Source organism: Aquila chrysaetos, chromosome Z, assembly GCF_900496995.4.
Source record: "Aquila chrysaetos chrysaetos chromosome Z, bAquChr1.4, whole genome shotgun sequence".
NCBI classification, from domain to species: Eukaryota; Metazoa; Chordata; class Aves; order Accipitriformes; family Accipitridae; genus Aquila; species Aquila chrysaetos.
Window position 1 is genome coordinate 3,250,531 of NC_044030.1, and position 23,769 is coordinate 3,274,299.

The 23,769-nt window shown below is 42.4% G+C and overlaps 1 protein-coding gene across 1 annotated transcript; it reads left to right on the forward strand.

The window, feature by feature from the left end:
- The first annotated feature begins 9,191 nt into the window (after positions 1-9,191).
- On the forward strand, positions 9,192-23,561 carry ARRDC3 (arrestin domain containing 3). Its single transcript, XM_030004432.2, has 8 exons — positions 9,192-9,734; positions 13,191-13,272; positions 15,799-15,946; positions 17,192-17,294; positions 17,684-17,940; positions 18,347-18,509; positions 19,345-19,499; positions 20,945-23,561. Exons 1-8 carry the CDS (start codon positions 9,455-9,457, stop codon positions 20,999-21,001), a joined length of 1,245 nt encoding a protein of 414 aa, XP_029860292.1. The 5' UTR covers positions 9,192-9,454; the 3' UTR covers positions 21,002-23,561.
- The last annotated feature ends 208 nt before the right edge of the window (positions 23,562-23,769 follow it).

The following is a 23,769-nucleotide window of genomic DNA, read 5'->3' on the forward strand; positions in this document are numbered from 1 at the left end:
CTACATCTGGAAGAAAGGTTTAGTCTGTTGGAGTAAGAGGAAAGCCTGAAGTGTTTCTTCCACTACTTAGTAACCATATCATCATCACAGACAAAAATGGGAGTGAAGGAGAAAACACTAATGCTACTGGCTTCATTGTATGAGTTCATCTAGATCAGTGCTGCTTAGATCACCTTGGGTCTTCATAAAAATGCTGTTCATTTAATGAAAGCATTCATTAGGTTAAAAAAAAAAATCCCCAAATTATCACTCACCCTCATACGTCACCCAATGTGATTGTGAAAAAGTATGAGTCACTACAAGTGAGCAAGAAACTCACAGTTCAGTAAAACAGAATGCCATTGCCAAAACCGGTGGTTCCTGGAAAACCAGAAAGAAACTCTAACTACATATTTCACTTAAAAGCCTTGCTCTGGAATTGAATCCAGGCAGTTCTGCTAGGTCCAAACACAGTATGTATGGAGAATTAAGCATCTGAGAATGAGACTCATAAGCAACATTACACTGAATCCACAGCTATCTGTGGTAGCCCACAAATATGTCCTGAGGGCACAGATCAGTATTCTCTCGTTGCTGCATAGATGCTGGGTTTGGGTGACAGGGAAACGAATCTGCTTGCTTGGGATCCACAGCCTGGAGACAGGAAAATTTCAGAAGGGTTAAAAAAAAAAAAAAAAAAAAAAAAAAAGGATGTATTTTCTGGCACATCAAGTTGCATGAAAACATGAGTTGCACACACATTGCGCCACACAAATGGAATAGTACAGATTTACCTGCACAAATTACATTTGGTATAATTTCACTTATCTGCCTAGACCACCTCCTGCTTTTATATGGCCTTTATATGACCCCCCCCCCCCCCAAAAAAAAAAAAAACTAACCACAGAACTATGAAAAACCCAAAAGAACTCTAAAGGCCAGTCCCCTGTTTCTTAAAACCAGAGTACCCGAGAGGAGCTCAGCAGTAATACTGTCAACTAGAAGAGCCTGCAGACACACAAACTTTCAGATACGGTACACAAGAGTCACTTTTGGGGACTCTACTGCCCATCATTCCCTAGTGATGCCCGAACCCCGCGAGCATACAGCCCCGTGCCAGGGGCTGACTCCAGTGGGAAAACCCAACGTGACAAAGCACTGCCATCTGCCAGACGGCTGCTACGAGCGGACCACGGACAAGGAGTGGCCTTTCCTTGCAAACTGTCCCAAACAATTTTGACACGCATGTGCCCAAGGACATAGTTTTCACACAACCAGAATGCTACCACAGCATAATTATGATCTGTTTTCCAGTTGCGTCCTTGAGGGCTGGTGGCCAGCAAATGCCCAGTTTCTGGATCCTGACCAGATGGAATTAGAGGAAGACCAAGCTGCTCAACTCTGGCAAAAATGATCCATGCAAAACTTTCTAATAAACCTTTGAGGTGCCCCTGAAGCAGAGTGTCTCAAAGGACAGGCAGGAATTGGGCAGGGACTTTCCCATGATCACAGTTCTGCCTAAGCTCCACTTAAGGAGCCTAAATCCTAAATCCTTTCTCTCATTCAAACTTGGCCCACCCTGTGGAACACAAGATGCACGAAGGAGCTAACTGTGAGACATTTGTGTGGCACAACGTGTGTGCGACTCATCTTTTCATGCAACCTGACGTGCCAGAAAAGGCATCTTTTCTTTTTTTAACCCGTCTGAAGTTTTTTCCCTCTCCCGTAATTCCCTCTTTACTCTTCTCCAGCTCATAAGTACTTTGCTGTGACCACTTTACACACTAACACTAAAAGTTACCAAAAATCCTTAAAACGACCATCCTGCATCGCTACGCTCTTACACTGTCCTTTTCTGCCTGAGCAGCTTCGCACCCTGAGGTTCCAGCACCAAGCCATGTACGGCTGTCAGCCCCACAGCCATCACCCCCCTGCCATTTCGGTTTTGGCTTGGGCATGAAGGCTGACTTGCTGTACTGAGCACCCTGTATATTTCTGCACAGCTTGGAAATCCTCCCCACAGAGCTGCTGAGCCAACAAGGCGTGCACAGTGTCCATGCCTTCACTTTTTAACAGCACTCACTGCCAAGAAGGAGAGAGGCATTGCTTCCACATACATCACTTAAGGGGCCAGAAATACAGAGAGAAGCATGGCTTCCCCAACAGTGACAACCATCACTCTTGTTGGTGAAATGTTTATCTCGCTAATAAAGGCAGATTGTATGTGCTTATTAGTTTAGCTCAGAAAGTTGAAGTAAAGTAGATGTTCTAAAACAGAACTCAGCTCGCCTCAGGGTCACTTTCTTTCTAAAAATACTGCCTTACTAAAGGTCTGAAACTAAGCTAAGGAAGAGCTGTTGTGCTGAAAGCTGGTCTGTTCTTTTTCCAGACTATAAATTAGTCTAATAAAAGATATTACCTCTCCTAGAATCCTTGCTTACCAAAAAGCATAACAGCTTATTTCTGGAAATAAAATCACAGTATATCAATTTCCATTTTGAAACAGAAAGCTGATGGGTGTTCTTTGATGAACCAAAAGAAAGGGGAATAAAAACATTCTCAGTTTTCTTACAAAGCTCCAGTCCAAATATTTTAAAAATCTTTCTTCTGCTTTTGCTGGATGTTGGGAAAGATCCTGTGACAAAAACACAAACAAAAAAACCCAGGGACTTTGTATAGCCACACCTATTACAAGATTTCTCTGCAAACTGCTAGCAAGAAGAGATGAACATGGAAAGAGAGGATGCAAAAGCAGTATTAAGAAGAGAATGGTGGAGCACGGTCCTTAGTACCACCATGACCCAAGCGTGAAGCCTAGGCCTGGTTTCTCTGGCAGCATATGGTCAAACCTTACCTGAAAAAGCTGCGTAACATGTTTTGCTTCCTGGGCTCCCAATATGGTTTGTGGCCTTCTTTATGTTGTAGCTTAATCACTCCAAGGTCATTTAGATTTCATAATCTTGCCTTTTCTCATATCCTTGCCAAAGACTTTCTAGGAAATGTTCATTAAAATAAAACACTGAGGAACAGTGACTATCTTGCATTTTCCAAGGAATACGTCTTCACATGTTTTTTATAGATAACCGTGAGCCTGAGCCAAGGATGGAGCCTCTGCAGCTATGACGCGGACCCCAAAGAGATGGTTTCAACCTAATAGGAAGCCTATGTAAGGATAAAATAGGCGTGAGGCAAAGCCTAGAGTCCAAGCTCTGCTGAACCAGCACCTGCTCTCCACAGTGGCAGCCCAGGTATCTTTGCAGCATGCTTTCAGAAGAAGGAGCACCCTGCTGAAACACTGGGTGGCTCTGAATAGACCCAGATTATCTCAGACACAGTCCCCAGCTTAGTCATGGTGCCAGCCCTTCTGGCAGGAGATGGAGGAGTTGCCAGGCGCCTACAGATGAAGTAGCTGCAAGGCAAGAAGGGGGAAACGCCTTAGGGGGAGCAGGGAGCAACAACAGGGACAATCAAACCCAGTGCAGGACGTGGCCACGTCCCTTCTAAACTATGTTCAGTATTCTAGCTCTGGCCCCTGTTTGACTGTCCATCGTCACCTCTGAAGTAGGTATTTCAAGCACATGCTTATATATTACTGACTGCAACTGTAAGTTGCCCTTTGGTCATGTTTACCAGGAGAGATTAGTTTAAATACGTGTTTAACTGTTTGTTTTCTCAGTTTAACAGCACTAGCAATTATTTTCTCAAACCAAAACTTGCAAATAGTCAGTTTAACGTGATTAATACATAACTCAAATTCTGTTTTTAGAGTAAGTACACCTCAGAACTCAAGTTACTCTAAATCATTACATAGCAAATCTTTAGAAGTAAAAGAAAAAACAAAACCCTAACTAAAAACTGCAAACAAAAAGTTCCAGTTTGAATACTTTCATTACTTACAGTAGTACCTTCTGAAGAAAGCATGGTCAGAAATGCAGCTCTTTGTTGTGCACGTGCTTTCTCACTAACTACTATTCTGCAGGGATACTGGTATGACCGGGCAAAGCTGCTCCTAGCTCCTAATTCCTTCAAACTCAGGAACCAGTTTCACAAACTCCAAGTTTCTTTACATCATTGAGGATAGCATTCTCCATTGTAAAACCAAACCCAAAATATGCCTACTCAGTAAAACTTTCTTTTCTCTCTACCACAGCACTGACAGCTGAACAGCCATTCCAGTGCAGATGGTACCAAAAGGAAGGTCTGTAGACATCCCTCTGCATCTAGGACTTTTGGAAGCAGCTTCTCAGAGTTGCAGTGCGTAGATCCATGTTACTGTAACAGGAAGTTGCATCTCACCGTTCCACACCTTAATGTGACAATATTTCACAAATGTAGCCTCATAACGAATATGAGGAGGGGAAATTTTATTCCTCTTATTTTTATGGATGGATTGAGGATCAGATATAGCAAAGGATTACCAGAAATGAGTCCGTTAGGAGGACTTTCTAAGTACATTTCACATTTTCCATTCATTCACTGCATGAAATACAGAAACCGTCCTGGAGCATGCTTTTTCTTTCCAAGATTCTCCCTTTGATATGAACACCATAGCCACCAGACAACGGGTAATGTCTGTTTTCTCACTCTCTCTAGACCATTCTCTGCTGCACAGTGAAACAGCTTCAAAGGGAGGGGCAAACACGGTCTCCACCCCAAACCAGATAATATATCAGGATGCTCTATAAGGAGATGGGAGAAGAACATGGAGCTTCCTATTAATGCTAGTTTATTGATTAATGAGTCAGGAGAGCATTGCAAGCTTTTCTGGCTTTGCTTTTAGAAAAAGTAATGACTGTTCTCAAGATCATTGTGCATCACACCCATCCTTGCAGGTTTATCAAGCGCACAGTGAGAAGCCAAATTAGATAAAGTCACTAAAGGCACCAAAGCAGAATAATTCCTAACCTTTGGATTTTGGGTGGTCTTCAGCATGAGTGTACTGTTTGGTCACACCAAGGCTGGGACAGCTCTGGGCATGTAGAAAAGTGCAAATCTAGGCACCCAACAAACTCCAAAACAACAAAAAATCCTCCAAGGCTGGGTGAAAACTCATTAAGAATTTTTAGAATATTGATTTGGGGCTTGGTGACCTGAATTCTGCCCATTTCTACATCCACATCCTTCTACTAGATCTCAGCCTGCACAGCAGTCTGCGACATAAAGGATTATGTCTAGATTGCCTAAACACTCCAGCTAAGATCTGAACCGTGTGGACCTCTCAGAAGCAGAGCAGAGCATGCTGACACCATGCAGTCATCGATACTGGAATAGCTAAGTTCAGATGAACCAGCACTAATTTACAACAGTTTCCAGGGAAGATTCTCAGGCAATGCAATCTGTATTACCCAGCAGGCCAGGATATTTTTTTCTTTCTTTCCATAATTTTCCAACAAAATTTTCTCTCCTCTTTCCTCTCTTTCCACCAAAAAAAAAAACCCAGAACAACAACAAAAAAAATGAAAAGACAAGTCATACCCAGTTTCAGGAAATGGTTTGTTAAATGAAGTCTAATCTTTATCTCTTTCTAGAGGCTGGAATATTGCCATCCTCCTTGGAGATACTGACTCCAATAAAAGACAGAGCATCACCTTCATGGTTTTCGTCAGCTAAAAAAAAAAAAAAAAAAAGAAAAGATTTGGACTTAATTCTTTTCAAACTTTATGCTGACTTCTATGCAGAGTCTATCATGTACTAGGCCTGAGAAAGGTTATTGGAGGCTCCCGACAAATAATAACCACTCTAAGTGCGTACGAACTAAGTCTTCACTGCCTATTGTTGATCTAAATCATAAGACTTGATCATCTTTGCATTCAATTTTTTAAATACTGATTCAGGATCTATAAAACTTTTAATACTTAACTAAAGGACAGTTCATTTGAAAAAAATAGAGCCTCCTGAAAATTAACTAATATTCACAGTTAACTAGACAGCTGAAAACAACTGCTCAATACCTCTTTTAGTTACACTTCATAGCATGTTCTCCATTTAAATAGAAGCAGAATTAATTTTTTTATTATTATTATTTGATTTTGACACAAAGGCTTCACCAATGGTTTGCAGAAATGCACAAGCAAAAAGGCTGGTAAAAGGCAGTGCAGGCAGTTCACCCCGGTTGCCACAAGATGGCACGAAACACATAAATTACGAGGACGACAATAAAGTTAACAGCATACTATCAGAAATATTTAAAAAAAAAAAAAAAAGCTGCAGAGACTGAATGTATGTGTGACTTTTGGCAGGATGTGGGAAATGCATGAATACATGGACATACAACATCCTTCTGCAGAACTACCGACCTAAAGTTTACTATTCGTAACACACACTTAACCAAATTGTCAGCCTCTTCAGGGCTCCAGATTTAAACTCCATATAACCATATATATGGTGCAGTGATCTAGAAGATGGCTGGAAACAAGCTGGCGTGGGACCAGAAATAAGAGCAGCAAAGAGGTGGTGGGTGGCACTTCTGGTGGGAAACAGGCTTAGATTTAAGTCAGGACAAGCCGGGTGGGAGGAGGTGGTCGGCGGTGCGGAGAAGGGCTGAGCAATGGGCACCCACCCCGGCTGAATCGCTCCCAGTTAGAGACACGGGCAGCGGAAAGAGATGGGCAAGTGGGTGAGAGACGGGCAGGAGAGCAAGCGCAAGTGGGCAAACGGCAGACTTAAAGAGAGATTTTTGTATAAATACATGTATTTTGTACAAGACACCAAGACAAGAAATTGTTTCATTTCCATGCTGATTTCTGGGCTGTTGTGGTGAACTCAAAGCTCTTTTCTGAACTCATCATGTCCAAAAGAGTCTGCTGGAGGTTAGCTTCTTACCTCACCTGAATCAGAGACTTTAAGTTAACATACCAAATACTGCCAGATTCATAGCAAAATCTTGTGATTTGGGAGTTTACAGCTGTGCCCACGATAACCAACAGGATGCGACACGGGAAATGCTGGTCCCAATCCATTCTCCTTACCCAAAGGACACAGAGGTGAAGGGCTGCAGGAAGGAGACTCATGTTTTAGGGAAGAGATAATAGGCACAAATTACAAAAAAAACCAGAGGAAAGTTTCCTGACTGGGGCGCTAGGAAAAGGTGTGTCATTATTTCAAACAAGAGCAGATCTCAGCTCAGGTGCTTTGGGTGCATATATATGTGCATAGCGCAGAGTGAATATGAAATTGATTTTTTCTTTTTTCACCAAGCTTTAACAGGAATTTAGAATTAGTCTTGAAAACTGGGTCAACTTTCATGTAAATCAGCACATCCGATCACTCAGGGTATTTTGTAATTAACTCAGAACAACAGCATAGCAATATATGGAAATTGGAGAGCTTCAAAGATTGTGGGATTTTGCATGACATGGGTATCCACATGTCACACGAATTTCAGTGGACTCAGTTCTATGTGTTTCGAAAAACATCCAAGAAAGGCTCGACCATGCCTGCAGCCCTCAAAAGTTGCTCCAAGTTGCAGCTGTCTCACTGTTGCAATAAAAATCAGATTTATTGGTGGCATTCTCAACATGTCCAGTAAGCCTTAAGAAGCAGGGCTACCATCCACTGCATTTTCCTCCAGACAGCCATCCAAGAATAGGAAAGAGCTGTCTGCTGCTCAGGACAACGCATGGTCAGGACTTTTAACTGTCTGCAAATTGGCAAAACCTAAAGTCCGAGAAGATGACCCCCAAGTTCACAAATGGTGTGATCTTCCTAACAGCCTACTCGTATGAAACGCTTGGTGCACATCCCACATCCCAACAGCGGCTGTGGTATTTTTAAGTTGTGTGTCTAGAAATGGATCGGCGAAAGACAGGAATCCCAGTGAGCAGGGAGGCAAGTTAGGGCTACAAGGTCTGCAGGTGATATATATACAGGGGAGCTTTTACAGCAGCTGAGCAAATTGTTTTATCCTTCTTCGACAAGCCTGGAATAGCCAAATGCAATCAATACACAAAACATATCGCATGTTATCAGAAAATAAATGAGCACACACCGTACCCCAATGATGTAGGAAGGTCCCCTTCTTTATCTACATAAATACAAAAAAAAAATCCACACGAATATCCAGTGGGCTAGCTAGATTTGGGTCTTCAACTTCACAGAAAAGGCAGCTTCATCTGTGCTCTTCATCATCTCTGCAGATTCACCCTGAGAGGTGGATGGTGACAGCCGAGCCAGAACTGGAAGGACAGGAGCTGTGGCCCAAGCTCTGTGGATGGAAGCTGCATCCCGTCTGGCTGCCAGCTTTCGCACGTCCTACAGCAACCGCGGGCCACCGAGTTGTGGTTTCTATGACTCATGGAGGACACGATTACCTTCTAAATTGTAGAAAAGAGGAAGAATGTGCATATAAACATATTCATGAGACCAACTAAAGACACGACTGTAACAGGAAAAGCATTAGCAGGAGAGGAGTTACGACCCCTCTGCTTCTCTGGCAAGTTATCTTTTTATGGTTGGACTCCGTGATCTGAAAGTTCTGTTCCAACCTAAATGAGTCTATGACCGAAGGAAGGATGAAGCCTTACCACAAGATGGTGCAAAAACATAAAAAGTCCCCTAACACACCCGCAGGACACAACCGAACATCTTCGGTCATAAAAAAGCATGAGAACATCCACCAGGTGTCACGTCAAGGGAAAAATGAATGACTTTTTTTTTTTTTTTTTTTTTTTCACTTGAGAAAACCAGGGAATACAGGCATACGCTTTGAAAACTTTTAACTGTCGGTCTGAACTTTTAGCGCTGCGGCTCTGTGCAACCGCTCCCCGCCCCCAAAGCACGGCGGCTTGGGGAGGAGATACCCACCACCATCACACCCCTGGTTGAAAACCTGGGGAAAACTGCAAGAATTACCAACGCAGCGTTAAAAAAAAAAAAAAAAAAACGAACACGAGAGCGTTTACCCAAGAACCGGGGGTTAAAAAAAAAAAAGAAAAAAAACCAACAGCGGAAAAGTAACCCCTCAAACGCCATGGGGGGGTAGGGGGAGGCACCGCTGTTTGGCAGCGCCGAGGCCAGCAGGCTTCCCCCCCCCCCCCCCCCTTGCACGACACCCAAAAAACCGTGCCCCCCCCCCCATCCCCCGACCCGCTGCAGCGGGGGCCCGTACGGACCCCGCCTGCAGCGAGCGGTGGGCGGGGCGGCGGCGGGGCGGCGCATGCGCCTTGGGGCTTGTTTGTCAGCGGGCTTATAAGGCGGGACCGGCGGCGGCTCCGGTAGCGCCTTTGTGGGGAGAGAACCGGCAGCAGCGGCCGGGCCCCCCCGCCCGCCCGCCCCCCCCCCCCACCCCGCGCCGGTTGGGCTGGGGTCGGGGCTCCCTGCCGTCCCCATGAGCGCGTTTTAAGGTACGTGCTGCCACCGTTGCTCTTTGCCCTGAGGGGTTTGGGGATTTTTTTTTTTTTTTTTTTTTTGGAGGCGGGGGACTCCTTTTTTTTTTTTTTTTCTTAAAGTCTATTTTTCTACTCTTTGCTATAAAATCATGGTGCTGGGGAAAGTAAAGAGTTTGACGATAAGCTTTGACTGTCTGAACGACAGCAATGTCCCCGTCTATTCCAGCGGGGACACAGTCTCAGGAAGGGTCAGTTTAGAAGTCACTGGGGAAATTAGGGTGAAATCGCTTAAAATCCACGCCAGGGGACATGCAAAAGTGCGTTGGACGGAATCGAGAAATGCTGGATCCAACACTGCCTATACACAGAACTACACTGAAGAAGTAGAGTATTTCACCCATAAAGACGTCCTGGTCGGCCACGAGAGAGGTAAGGGTCTGCCTTCATAATGCAATTTGGGGTGGGATTTTTTTTTTATTCTTACTATTTTTGGGAAAAGCATGCATCTTTGCATCCCTGGTTCTTTTTTAACGGATGCAATTCGTTACCTTCCTGTTAAAGCTGCGGGAGATGGATCCGCACCGTGCCCGCAAGCAGGGCTGTGTTGATCTCCTTGCCCTTCAACACAGGCATTTATTAATACTTTTTCTTTTTTAAATGGCATTACCGTTTTGGGGTGGTTTTTTTTTTCACTAGTAGCATTAGCAGGATTTGTCCCTCCGTGCGGAGCATCGGTATAAAATCAAAGCCAGATAAGCAGTAAACGACTTTAGTGGCAGCATCCAGGCAAATCCTGAAACACAATGAAGGCATAAAACCAGACTTTTTGACACATGGGGGGTTCTGCTTTTCGGGCAGAAAATGTGATGGGTTTTTTAAGGATGGCTGCTTATTGGCCGCTAATAGATTCCCCGTGGCTTATTTTGACATGGCTATCGCCACCCCACGTGTAATTTTATATTTATTTTTTTCTAACCTTCTCCCGGGTAAATCTCTCATTTCCCTCGCCCCACCCCTCGGGAAGGGGGGTGGGGTGGGGGGAACACCCCAATTTAAAGATGTGTCCAAAAAGCCCTGATGGCGAGCAGTGGGGAGGGGGGAGGCTGGAAGGGTGTAGTTTGCGGTATGGGAGCATCCCTCCCCAAAACTGGGGAGGCGAGGACCTCCTGTTCCCCCCCCCCAAATTAGTGCCGTGGGCTGCTGGGGGTCCCCACTCTCCGGGGTGTACCCCCCATCCCTCCCCCCCCAGCCCCCCCCCCGCAGCAGGCAGACTGAGAGCAGCGGGGCCCGGGGTGTGTGTAGGGGGGGAGGGTGGTTTTTGTGGGGTTTTGGGGTATTTTTTTTTTCCCCGAAGTTCGCAGCCTTTGTTCGAAGCGGTTCAATCCTGTTTGGGACCGGTCCGGGGGGGGGGGGGGGGGGGTGCGCCGCCTGCTCCGCGCAGATTGGCCGCACGCGTCAGGTGGTGGCGATGACTTAATTCCCTAGCACAAGAAAATAATGTTAAAAACCGGTTATGTAATTTCGGTGCCGCTTGCTTTTCCTGGTTGGGTTTGGGTTTTTATTTATTTTTTTTGTAAATGCGCCTGTTTACTGCGGGGATGGGATATTTCCCCTTCCTTTTGGGAGGGGAAACCAAACCCAAAATGTAATTTCTCACGAGCTCTGCCGGCGGCAGCGAGCCCATTACCGAGCGTTTCTGACAGGAACGCTGCAGCAGAGCTAGGAGGGGGCTCTTTTTTTTTTTTTTGGGTGTTTTAATTGACGCCCCCTCCACAGCTCGCTGACGAGGTGACTTAAGTGGCTCAAACCCCTCCTCACGCCGCCGCCGCCTCAGAAGTCGCTCGCCCGAGCGAAACTCCACGCACCTCCGGGTCGCGGGTGACAGAAGGGTGCAGAGCCTCCGGTGGCGGCGGAGCGGGGCGGGGGGGGGGGTCGGTGAAGGGCCGCGGCCCGTCAGCCGCTACCGGCGCCCGCGTTTCAGTAACTGCCCCCGGGCGCCGCTCCCCGGACCTGGCGATCCTAAACCCGGCCCCCCGCCCTCCCCCTGATTGGCCGGTCGGGGTTTGTTGGCCTGTTGCTAAGGCGATACCAGCCGCTGATTGGAGGAGCCGTTGGCCGCGGGGGTGAGGGGAGCAGGTTCCCCTGCCCGCAGCCGGCGTGCGCCGGCAGCCCCCCTCCACACCCGCCCCGGGGGCGGGGAGGGAGCGCTCCCCTGAGGAGCTGGGGGGGGGGGGGGGGGGGGGGAAGCCCCTCCGTGAGGGCGGGCCGCCCTGCCGCCAGTCACGTCCCCATCGCCCCCCACCACCGCCCCACACACGCCGGTAACGTCCCCGGAGGGGTCTCGGCAGAAGGCGGGCGGCGCCCCGCCTCTCCTTCCTCCGTCCCTCCCTCGGCCGGCGGGGAGCGGAGCTGCTGAGCGAATGCGGCGGGTGTAACGTATACCGTATGTATATGAGCGGCTGGCTGGGGATCCGCTCGCGCCGGTTTAGGCCGGTCGGCTCCTGCTCCAGCCTGGCCCCTGATTGACAGCTCAGCACTTGTTTACCACAGCTCCGCCGCGGCCGCCCGGCTCGGCGGGACTGCTGAGCTGGCAGAAAAGGGGGGGGGGGGGGGGGGGGGAGAACTTGTCTGTGAGGAGGAGGTGGCCGTGCGGGGACACAGAGCCAACGCCAAAAGCCACGCTGCTACCCCCCCTCTCACTCTCAAAAAAAAAAAAAAAAAAAAAAAAAAAAGCAAGCCACCCTCACGCTAATGTACATTGTCTCGCCATTTCGGCGCGTTTTCCTGACATGTATTTCGTGACGCTGTGTGCTGAAGGTGCGTTTGGTCGACAGCTTGCTGGTGGAGGTTTTTTTCTTTTTTTTTTTTTGTTTGTTTCGCCTTTTTTTAAAGATTTTTGTCGGCGTTTGCGGCGTACGACAGGAAAGGGAGCATCGGCATTTCTGTAGGACAATGGGAACTTAAAATGCTCCTGTGTGCTTGCCTACCTCCATTAATGCTTCAGACCATTAAGTATAAGCAGTTGCTTTTTGCATTGTCTCCCTGTATCCCCTTCTATTATTCCAGCCCTTTTTATGTGCGAGGTGCTCAGTTATTCTTCTCTCAACTTTCTATTTTGATGGAGTCAGCATTTTTCTGGTCTTACAGTAATTATGTCAGAATGAACTGCAGATTTGTTGCAGTGCTTAAAGGCGTACAAGAAATCATGACCATAAAAGAAGGCTGGCTTTCTTGGTGGAACCAGCAAATACCTGGATCTCACTGTCCAAGCAAGATCAAGTTAACCTATCAAAAAATAAAAAGTTTAGCTCTAGACAGCATTGATTGGGCAGCTTGCCATTTTCTGTGCCTCTGGTACTTTCCAGGTGATGCTTGTACAACCTTTTTTTTTCCCCTCCCCCTTCTTTTTTTTTGTGATTAATTTGTGGACGCTCTTGCTGGGCAGGAGATAAAAGGAAGTCGAATTACTAAATTTAATCTTACACAGCAGACTTCATGCAGATTGCTTAATGCTGTTAAAGAGCCATCTCTATTTCATTTTAACTAAGAATTACAGTGGAAAGCATGATTTCCATTACAGGTCTTGCAGGCAGGCCTTGAAATGGCAGCAGTTACAACTGTGTCAGTGTTCAGAGGCAAGATCATAAATGAAAGCAAATTAACCTCTGCTTCTCTGTAAGGTGAATCTGGCAATCTTGCCTACTCTTCTGTAGGTAGGATTTGTCCCTGCATCCAGTAGTTAATGCGAATGGACCAGAGACCCTTGCACCACGTTCTCAAGTGCTGTAATAAGTGTGTAAATCCTTTTATTCTGAAAGAGAAGACCATGTAATGTACAAAATGTGTACAGGTGGAATAGCATATTGGTTTTTTTTTTCCTCCTAGATGATGACAATTCAGAAGAAGGCCTTCACACCATCCATTCGGGAAGGCACGAATATGCATTCAGCTTTGAGCTTCCACAGACGTAAGTGCCTGCATGCAGTCCTCGCGCCCTGCTGCCCACCCGCCTGAGCAAAACTCCTGCTGTGGGTGGAGGGGAAACCTTTTCAATGGTAGTAGGAATTGTGCTCTGACATGCAGTGGAGAACATAATCTCATTAAACTGAAGAGGTTGCTTTTAAACTGACACAGGCTTCTTTTTTTTTTTTTTATTTCCACAAACCGGGAGCTCATTGCTGCCAGTTGCTCACTTCCTTTTGACCAAGTCCTGCTGACTTACTAGGTCTTCCAGTATTTTACCCCTTCCCAAGAGGAGGAAGAGGAATTTGAACCATTGCTGGAGTACTGCAGAGTGGCTGAGATACCTTTTAACCCAGCCAACAGTTTACTGGAGCCATGTAGGCTAGCAGAACTAGAGATAAGATCACAGCTGAATTGTTTGGGCTTAGTCTGGAGCAGATGTGGCAAGTTTAACTACCTTTGAACAAAAGAGGAGGTTGTTCTAGTTTAAATAGGTTGTCTGCACCCAGGCTGGCCTTTATGCAGAAAGCCTGGATGGAAATGAGCAGAAGGATGGGTGGATGAAGCAAGAAAAACTCCGATACCTAATCCCATTTGTCTCAGCAAAGGTGAGGCAGGAATGAGAGCAGAAGTGTTAAGATAAAGATTGTTTCCGCACCCCCCTGAGTCTGAAATGTGTAATGTAGACATTGTGAATGGGAGATTTAAACATAGAGCAGTTACCAATATGGAAATGAGCTAAAAATACAAGTTGCGATAAAATTAAGTACACTGGAACAGAGGGAGTCTGGACATGGATGGAAAAAGGAGCCTTTTGCTGTAAAAGGCAAGCAGTGAAGTCATTAAGGTTGAAAAAATTTGGCAGTGTTATGTGAAATAGCTCAGTACCTAATATTAAAGCTAATAAACCATCTGTTTATTAGAGGTGCTGGTTTTAGGAGAACCTGCAGATGATAAACACTTCTGTGGGTCAGTTTGAAAGTGAATAGCACCGGACTTTACAGTAGATCTTATAGGAACAGCAGAGAAGACATGCATACATGGAGATTTTTAAAAACAATTTAGTGTTCTGAAAATCTCAACTGCAAAAAGAAAGAAGGCTAATACTGATCTTCACTGGAGTTGGAAGGGGCATTTAAATACAAAAAAACCCCCAAAAACATTATACACGAATGTGAAATGCCTAGCTTGAAGTGAAGCAGATAGCCAGCAAGATATCACAAGCATTGGCCAGAGCACAGGTTCTTTGTCTAAGTGACCTGAAGGAATAACTGTGAAACCAGCTGTTAATAATACTGAAAAAACAAAGGCTGGTATTAAAAGACTGAAGTTTCACACTGCTTACTTATTTGTTATTTTGTGCCCATAGAATACTTGCAAAATTCACTTAAACTAAAGAGCAACAGTGGAAAGAAAGGCGATGCACACTGGCCTTACTGATTTTTGCCTTACAGAGTATGGGGCAGGATGAAATATTAAAGACCGATTAGAAAATACTTTCATTTGGATTATTAGGGAGATAAAGTAAACATCTCAGATGTGCAAATAGAGAAGTCAAATGTGTAACTGAAAGAATCGTTCTAGTTAGTACTAGCATGGCTAGTACTAATCCCCATGGAAGATGCGGAAGGTTTGCAAATAATTTAATTTATATATTACAATGTATTCAAAACATAGTATAAGAGAAGAAAATGACTTGTGTAAAAATAAGTTACCGAAAACTACTGTTAATTGGAGATAAATGGAATATAAAGATCTTCTGTCTTTCATTTTATGATGTTACAGGAAAAAAAGGTGATGCTGAAAGGTTTGGAGATCCTTTCCACATCGTTTTGCCTCCAGCTCCCAAAAAGGACTTCTTTCATCTGTCAAAAGTTCAGAGCAGAATAGGCTTGATGTTTTTATGTATATATACTTATAACTGTACAGCCATATACAATATAAATGTTTTAAGCTGGTCTTGTCAGGGTAGAGGAAGATTAGAAGGTACTCAAAATAGCCTCTCTCTTCAGAACCCGAAATATTTACTCTGCTTAAGGTGAAACAAAACTATGAAAGTGCTGAGTTACAGCTAAAATTAACCTGACACTGAGATACCAGCCAAGTGGACAATAGACAATGATTTACAAAATATGGTATCCAAAACAATAATTGGTTGATGCTAATGCTAATTTTAAGTTGGTAGTCATAATTTGGCCTTAAAAGGGCACGCTTTACTCCAGAATTGAAAGTGGCCTCTTTAAGTTTAAAGGAACTGTGTACTCTCCTGGCTCTTTCTAGTACAATTCTTTAATTGATTTTTAAAATCTCTGCAAAACTATAGTAGGATGAATTGGAGACAATTTTTTTTTTCTCTGATCTTTAATCTTGGATTTTTCTGAGGGATGGAAACTTTGCAAATAAGTTACGCTGCATTAAATACTATAATGCATTAAAAATGCCATTCTACATACTAATCCCTGATCTGATCAATTGTATCATTATTGGACAGAAAGACATTACTCAATTTTGACCTTTGTGTCCTGCACAGACCACTTGCTACCTCATTCGAAGGCAGACATGGCAGTGTGCGCTATTGGGTGAAAGCCGAATTGCATAGGCCTTGGTTTCTACCAGTAAAATTAAAGAAGGAATTTACAGTCTTTGAACATATAGATATCAACACTCCTTCATTACTGGTAAGAATTGACAGAATTACTCATTCTTTGTTTCTGGCATAAAAACAATGAAGTATAATAACTGAAACAATATCCACATCTAATTTTACCTAATATTTATTTGCTAGTGTAGTTACAGCTGATCTTTTAAGTACTACGTCAGTTCAGCAGCTCTGTAACTACTGGTATTTTGAAAGCTATGTTTTCCTGTACTTGGAGTTGCTTCACTTCTAAGATACGTAAAAAGGCTTTGTCAATTTAAATTGGTAATACTAAATTGTAAAACGTCACTGAGAATGAAAATTCTGAGAGCTGTTCCCCTTTGATTTTCAATAATCTGTGGAAGGAACAGTGAAATGTAAAAGAATACTATAGTGAGAGACTGCTAACTTAAAAATGCAAAGTAAAAAATGTATTGGCGTGCATAATTGATAATTTCCATATAGATGGTTTTCTACCAATGGGGGGAAATTATCACAAATCTGTATAATAATTCCTGAAATGTCATTTCATTAAAATATTTTCAGTATCACATCTGCTTTCAATGAGGTTCTGATTTCAATTCGGCCTAAAATTCCTTTTCTTTTTTTTTTCTCCTCCTCTTTCTCAAATTCTAATCTGTGGAGGGGGAAAAAAACCTCAAAGTCCATTGAAATGGGTTTCTTGTGTGTATGGTTGAAAAATCAGACTTGTAAAGGGACATTGGCCTTGCGCAAATTCCATTAAAATCAAAGGACTCCCATTTGACTTCAGTGGTCTTTCAATCAAGTCTTAAGTCCTGAAATATAAAATGACGAAGTCTGTTTAATATAGATGAAATGGGGTCATTCCAGAGCAGAGGAAGTAGCAGGAGTCAAGGTTACAGTACTTTAGCGTAGTTATTGTTTCTGAAATGCAACGTACTTGAGAGATGTTCTAGTTTACTGATAAATGAAAAGCTCTCCTAACTATATGTTGGGATAACATAGGCTATAAAGCCTTTTCTTAAGTTAGACGGTATTTATGTGTAAAAACTGTTTTAAGTCTGACTGTAGTATGGAAATGTAGCAGAAAAAGCAGTGTTAATGAGTTGTGGGATTAGAATAAACCTCATACCTGCACAGTGCTGTTTAAATTGCTTGAGGTTTTTCTTCCTCCAAATAAAACTAGCTATGTTTATCAAAATAATAAGTATATTATGAAGATAACTTCTTGTCCTGATCAAAACAGATAAAGAGATTCATGGAACTCTTAATGAAAATAGGCAATGTTGTTCTTTTCTTGCAGTCACCCCAAGCAGGCACAAAAGAAAAGACTCTCTGTTGTTGGTTTTGTACCTCAGGCCCCATATCCTTAAGTGCCAAAATTGAAAGGAAGGGCTACACCCCAGGTACGTAACAGAAGTAATTATAGGAAATGTTTTTCCTTCCCTTTTAAAACAACAGTTTGTGCTTGCTGCTTTTATATAAATGAAATATTTGAACTGTTCTTACACCTCAGTCTGCATTCAGCAATTGTCTTGATATTTTCTTAACTGCGACTAATTTTGTTAACTAATGCTAGCTGTGCCTCCAGATTGTTGAAGGACATCTGCTTCTGTGAGACCTGTACATTTTTCTTTTAGATTTGCTCGTCGTGGTCCTATTCCTGTTGGCATCAGTGGATGTTTTTGAGGGTAGAGCATTGCTAGCAGCATCTAGTGCATTATAACGGAATGTGGCAATTTGCTTAAGCTGCCTTGTAAATGTAAAGAGAATGTGAAATTCTGTTTTGTTTCAGGTGAATCAATTCAGATCTTTGCTGAGATTGAGAACTGCTCTTCCCGTGTGGTGGTGCCAAAGGCAGCCATTTACCAAACACAGGCATTTTATGCCAAAGGGAAAATGAAGGAAGTCAAACAGCTTGTTGCCAACCTGCGTGGGGAATCCTTGTCATCCGGCAAAACAGAAACCTGGAATGGCAAACAGTTGAAAATTCCACCTGTTTCCCCTTCGATCCTTGACTGTAGTATAATCCGTGTGGAGTATTCACTGATGGTATGTACATTGGATGGCGTGTTTCACTTGAGCATGAGTAGTTTCCATCATTTCTTGCAAATTGCTAACAAAGCGTTCTATGCCAACTAGTTACAAAAGAAATACATACCCTATTATTAGTGTCCTGACAGGAGTTCTGTAAATAAATTCAGTTTAAATCATGCATGTTCTTAAAACAGTTATGGAGTGTCAGCTGAGCAAACGTGTTACGAGTAGGCAACAGTTGCATGTGAGGGCTCATGTTAAGAATCCTGAGCTGCTTTTGACTTGGGGAGCTTTTTAGCTCCATAGGGGCATTGGCCCTAAAACAGACAGTGAGAAACTTAAGTTCCTCATGGAAAATGCTGTGGAAACTTAGTCTAATCATTACAAAGTGCTTATACACCTCTTTGTTGTTGTTCTTTAGGTATATGTTGATATTCCAGGCGCCATGGATTTATTCCTTAACTTGCCGCTGGTCATTGGTACCATTCCTCTACACCCATTTGGTAGCAGAACATCAAGTGTGAGCAGCCAGTGTAGCATGAACATGAATTGGCTTGGTCTGACGTTGCCTGAAAGACCAGAAGGTAACTTGACAATACAAATCCCAATCAATTTGCTATTCTTGTTTTGATTTTTGTCTGCTTTATTCATTGCTATTGTGCAAACAGATCCAAATTATATCCTTCATAATAAAGCACACAGGAAATCCCTTGTGGGTGTTTCCTTGCCACTTGCTTGTTCTCTGTAGAAGAACAGAGTTCCCTCCCTGCCTTCCTCTCTCAAGGACAAGCAGTGAAATGCCAGCTGCTTGGAAGCTGGCACAAGTGAAAACACAGGATGCCATTGTACCTGTGCAGAATTAATTCTGTCTCCAGTATCCCAATTGCATCCTTGGTTATAAGGCATTGTTACCTGTCAAAACAACAGTTTATGGTGTCCTTTACCAGCCTTAGTAGCCAAGGCTTTGTGAAAAGTTAATGTAATTCATTTCAGTGGGAAATATCTCTTGTGAAAGGAGAAACTCTGTGCCTCTTTCCCTTTGTTTTCACATATCTAATAAACATCCCTTTTTTACGTACAAGTCCCAGACTCAGGTTTGTGGAGTCCAGAGGAATGCAATGTTCTATCATTCCTACCTGTGCAGAAATTTAGCATTCTGGGTATGCTTTAAATTTCAAGGGGATAATTAGACCACAATAAGCAGTGGTCAGTCTGCTCTTGGATTTGAGCATAACCTTACAATAAAACAAAACAGTCTACCCTCCTTTTCATGTTTAATAACTGTTAAAAAGTCACTGAAGTAATTTACCTACTTGATGGTACATTTTACAATGATAGAAGTTTAATATTTATTGTGTTACATACTTTGACATGCATAAGAACTTGTTGTTTGAACTGCATGTGCCTCTTTCCCTGCAGCACCTCCTAGCTATGCAGAAGTGGTCACGGAGGAACAAAGACAGTCCAGCCTTGCACCCATAGGTGCTTGTGATGACTTTGAGAGAGCGCTTCCAGGACCATTGTTTGCATATATCCAGGAGTTCCGTTTTCTGCCTCCACCACTCTATTCAGAAGTAGGTACCTCAGACAGAATATGATGATTAATTCACTGCTTTTCTGAATTCTGTCTTGTGGAATAAATGTAGAAAGCTGTTTCTCCTTCCTAAAACTCAGGAGAAATCATTAAAATGATGAACAGAGGATAAGGTGACTTCATTTTCGCAAAGTGCAGGTGGATTGCATCAAGACTTTTCAGGATTCTTCACAATCCTAATGCTTTGTAGAAATTTCCAAACTGTTGTCTACCCTCTTAGCAACTTCATTAAAATCTTACATTACATATATAATATATTGTATTGGCTAACACCAACATTTTGGGTCTATAGATGCACAACATCGTAATGTTTTTCAGCTCTACTTCTTTCTAAAACTACTGTGCGTTTTTGGTTCTGTGTACGTAGTGCCTTCAGAGGTTCCATGTAGAGAAGTTACAAAGGTAGTCTTTCTGACTTCGCCAACATCCCTGGCTGCATTTTTAATTCTGTGAAAGCCACTCAATAACCATGACATAACTTCAAAAGCTTTCCATCTCCATATTTTTCAGGAAAAAGCAGTGGTATAGGACAGAAGTTAAATAGTGTCCTTTAGCTACATGTTGCCTGAATTCACCCTCTGTTGATTTTTTTTTTTTTTTTCTTCTCCTCCTGAAGCAGTAATCTGCTACTGAGTGGGCAGAGAGGGGCATGGTTTTTGCGTGCTGGAGACTTCTCTGAGGACTCTTCCATAGCTTAACCCTAGAATACAACTCAAGTCCTTTTCATTTTAAGTACTTAAAGATTTAGAAAGAAGGCTTTTTTGTCCTCAAAAAATGGTTATATAAAATCAACTGATAAGAATGTTGACTAACTACATACTGTACACTTTAACAATTTGTACTATCCAGTTTTGGAGACTGAAGTTAGCAGGTTATTCCCCTTCTTCCTTTTGTAGAAAGGAAGAAGAGGTAAGGTGTGGAACACATGAACCTCTAAGACATTTTATGGGGTGTATGAGGATGAATTACTTGTAAATTAAAAGTAGGATGACTTTTTACAATAACTTTGTGTCTTTTGAAGCAAAACATTTTCTGAAATCAAGTAAATATTTTGTTACATTCCTAGCGATGAGTTGTCTTTTTACTGTCCAGTAAACAATTGAAGATTCCTGTGCTACTAAAGCAGATTTTTTTCAAGTTTTTTTAGTTCCTTGTGCTTACCCTTAAATTACCATCAACCTGTAGTTTAAAATTTTCCACTAAGTTACTAATCCTTCATTCAAAGTTTTGTATAATTGACTAGAGGTTTTTCAGTTATTTTAATAACCTTTGGATTGGGAATGACATTTATCACTATGATTGTCTTAAACTTGTCAGTTTTGTTGGGGTTTTGTTGGGATTGGTTTATTTCTAGCAATTGACTCTAAAAAATGCCTTGGGTTTTTTTTTTTCTTTTTGTTGTTGTTTTTTTCCTCTTTTGGTTAGATTGATCCAAACCCAGATCAGCCCACAGATGACAGACCATCTTGCCCCTCTCGTTGAAGGAATGCGTAAAAAGCTGACTTGACTCGGGTTTTGAATCATACCTGCCGTGTTGAAGGTCAAGGCATCATAGTGGAGACACACTTTCAAAGAAGTGGTTTTGCTCTTGCCTGTATGGTGAATAAGTGAAAACAACCTGTGATCATGCTCTGAAACCTACAGTATCACTGTAGGACTGCTCCACATGCTTGAAGACCTGAGCTTTCCCACCTCCCCCCCACCCCAGCCCCCTTAAATACTGGCACATACTAGGAGCAGCCTTACTAACCTACAGTCATGTGTGTCAAAACACTCAAACCACATTGTAAGAGAGGGATGGTTTCCTCTTAATGGTTTGGAAATTTGCACATGCTCATTGCTTACGTTGTGCGGTTCAGTGTCACTACAGCTTTTTCTCATTTATGCCGGACTGTTGTTACCCCCCCTTCTTGTTTGTGGTCCGCACAATAAGGAGCAAAAGAAAGCTTTGGCAAAAAACAACAGCAACAGACTTTGACAAATGCACTGACTTTTCTTTTTTTAATTTAATGTAGCCTGGACTTTACCTGCATATGCACATGCTCAGAATTGTCCTAGTAGGCTGATCATGTATCACCTCTTCAGCTTGGATCCTATTGTGGATTTATTTACAAACATCAAATGCCTTCAAGCCAATTCTTCTTGCTGTATGTTTTGCAGCCTACTGTAGTAGATAAGCAACAGATGTGGGGATAGGGTGGGGGGTGGAGAGCTGATAGAAACTAATAGACTTCATCAAGATTGTATATCTTCCTGATTTCTTTTGAGAATTTGTTGCCTTTCTACTATTACCACAAAGCAGCATTTTGTTACAGACTGCCTAAAAATCACTTAATCTCAGGTGAACTCATCACTTGCCAAACTGTTGGAATGCTATTTGTTTTGTTACGTTGCACTGTTGAGTTACTTCTCTTTTGTTTTGTGTTTTGTGTTCTGTTTTTGTTCTTTATTCGAGAGGGGGATCTGGAATAGGGACATACACAAAAGTTACAAAACCCACCTGCATTCCCATTTCTCTTTCTACATTACAAAAAATGATGTTCAAGTTGTGAAGCTTTAAAACAAAAAAAAAAAAAAAAAGGCACAAATGAAAGCAGCACCAGCAGCCACCAGCTCATCCTGAAAAGAATTTTAAAAGGAAATAGTAATACACTGTCTAGGATTCATAGACAGACTGATATCTCAAGTAGTAGGGATGGGAAGGGAAAGTAAAATTTATTTTTATATGTAGTTACCTAATCACCAAAAATTCTATATGTAATGAGTCTCTAGTAGAAAGTATATTTCAAACTGCAGGAAAAGCTTGGACTATGCGAAGAGCTCAGTTTGTGCACTTTGTATTATCTTCAGGGTTCATGATACTGTAAACATAGTAAGACTAGAAGTATAATTAAACTGGGCAAGATCAGTGTTACCAGCCATACTCAGTTAGCTAGAATTGCTTCGATGATTGCATCTTCTGTGGTACTCTCAAGAGCTTTAAAACAAACAGAACAGTGAATTTTACCATATTTTCATTCAGAATGCAAGAAATTCCATGGAAAGAGCCCTCGCCCTTGAGTGTGCCCTAAGGAAGAAAAGAGTGCAATGGAGCTATTAGATGTGCTAACACAAATAACAGCACTTACATGCTAGAGATTTACAACAAAAGTCAACTTTCCTTTTCAGAAACCATGTAACGCAGACCATTGACAAAGGGACACGCTTCTGGTGTTGACAACTTAAACAAATCAAGATGTAATCTATCAAGTATCTATCTCCTTGTGCAATAAAAGAGCTCAGAAGGGAGCGGGAGAGGGGAGGCTGGTGTTTCTGCATGGTGCTCGTTCTTAAAAACATCTGCCTTGCTTTTAAGGCTTCATAAATGCGACAAAGTAGGCTTTTCCATAAGTGGCCTTTATGAGAACATGAACAATAATTCATGTTTCAAAAATGACAACAGGGTGATAAAATATAAATGAGTCGCGTTTTAAGTGATTCAGTTAAAAGGCTTGGGCTTTGAGCAAGAATATTGGATGAGAAGGAAATTGGGTGATGTCTTATGTTATTAGGCCAATTTTGTGAATGTCCCTTCCCTCTACCCTCTCCAACCAGACAATTTTAAAAGCTGATGGGATCGTTGGCATAAAAGGGCATTTGGTGGTTTTACTTTTTTTTCCTTTTTTGTTACTTTTAACAGACTAGGGAACAATTGCTGATATACATAGCATTAAAGTACTTACCACAATATAATGGAAAACTGCATATGAAGCAGGATTGACCAATATCGTAGTAATTGACATGGCATCACAGCCTTTGTGATTAGAGTGAAAAATTCTGTAACTTTTATCAAATAAAGACTTTATGTTTAAATTACGTTGGTAGTTGTTCAGAGGCATTACTCTTCCACAAGTATTGGTCAATTCTCAGCATTACAAAACATGAGGTTCACAGCTGTAGCCCAGTATTTGATATAGAATTCTGATCTGAATTAGGAAAAAGTAAGTAAAATCCAAACATTAGAGAAACAAAGTGCAATATTAAATGTTTGCTTTATAGATTATATTCTATGGCTGTTTGTACTTTTTTTGTTTTTAGTTTTGGTGCTGAATATGTCCTTGTAGACTCTGTTTCAAGAAAACTATGTGGAAAACAGTTTAATTTTTCCTATTGCTCTTCCTCGTGAAAAATAAACTTTTTTTTTTAAAAAAAAAAAAAAACTTTTACATGTTACAACTTATTATACATGACCTAAATAGTTTATTCAAAAC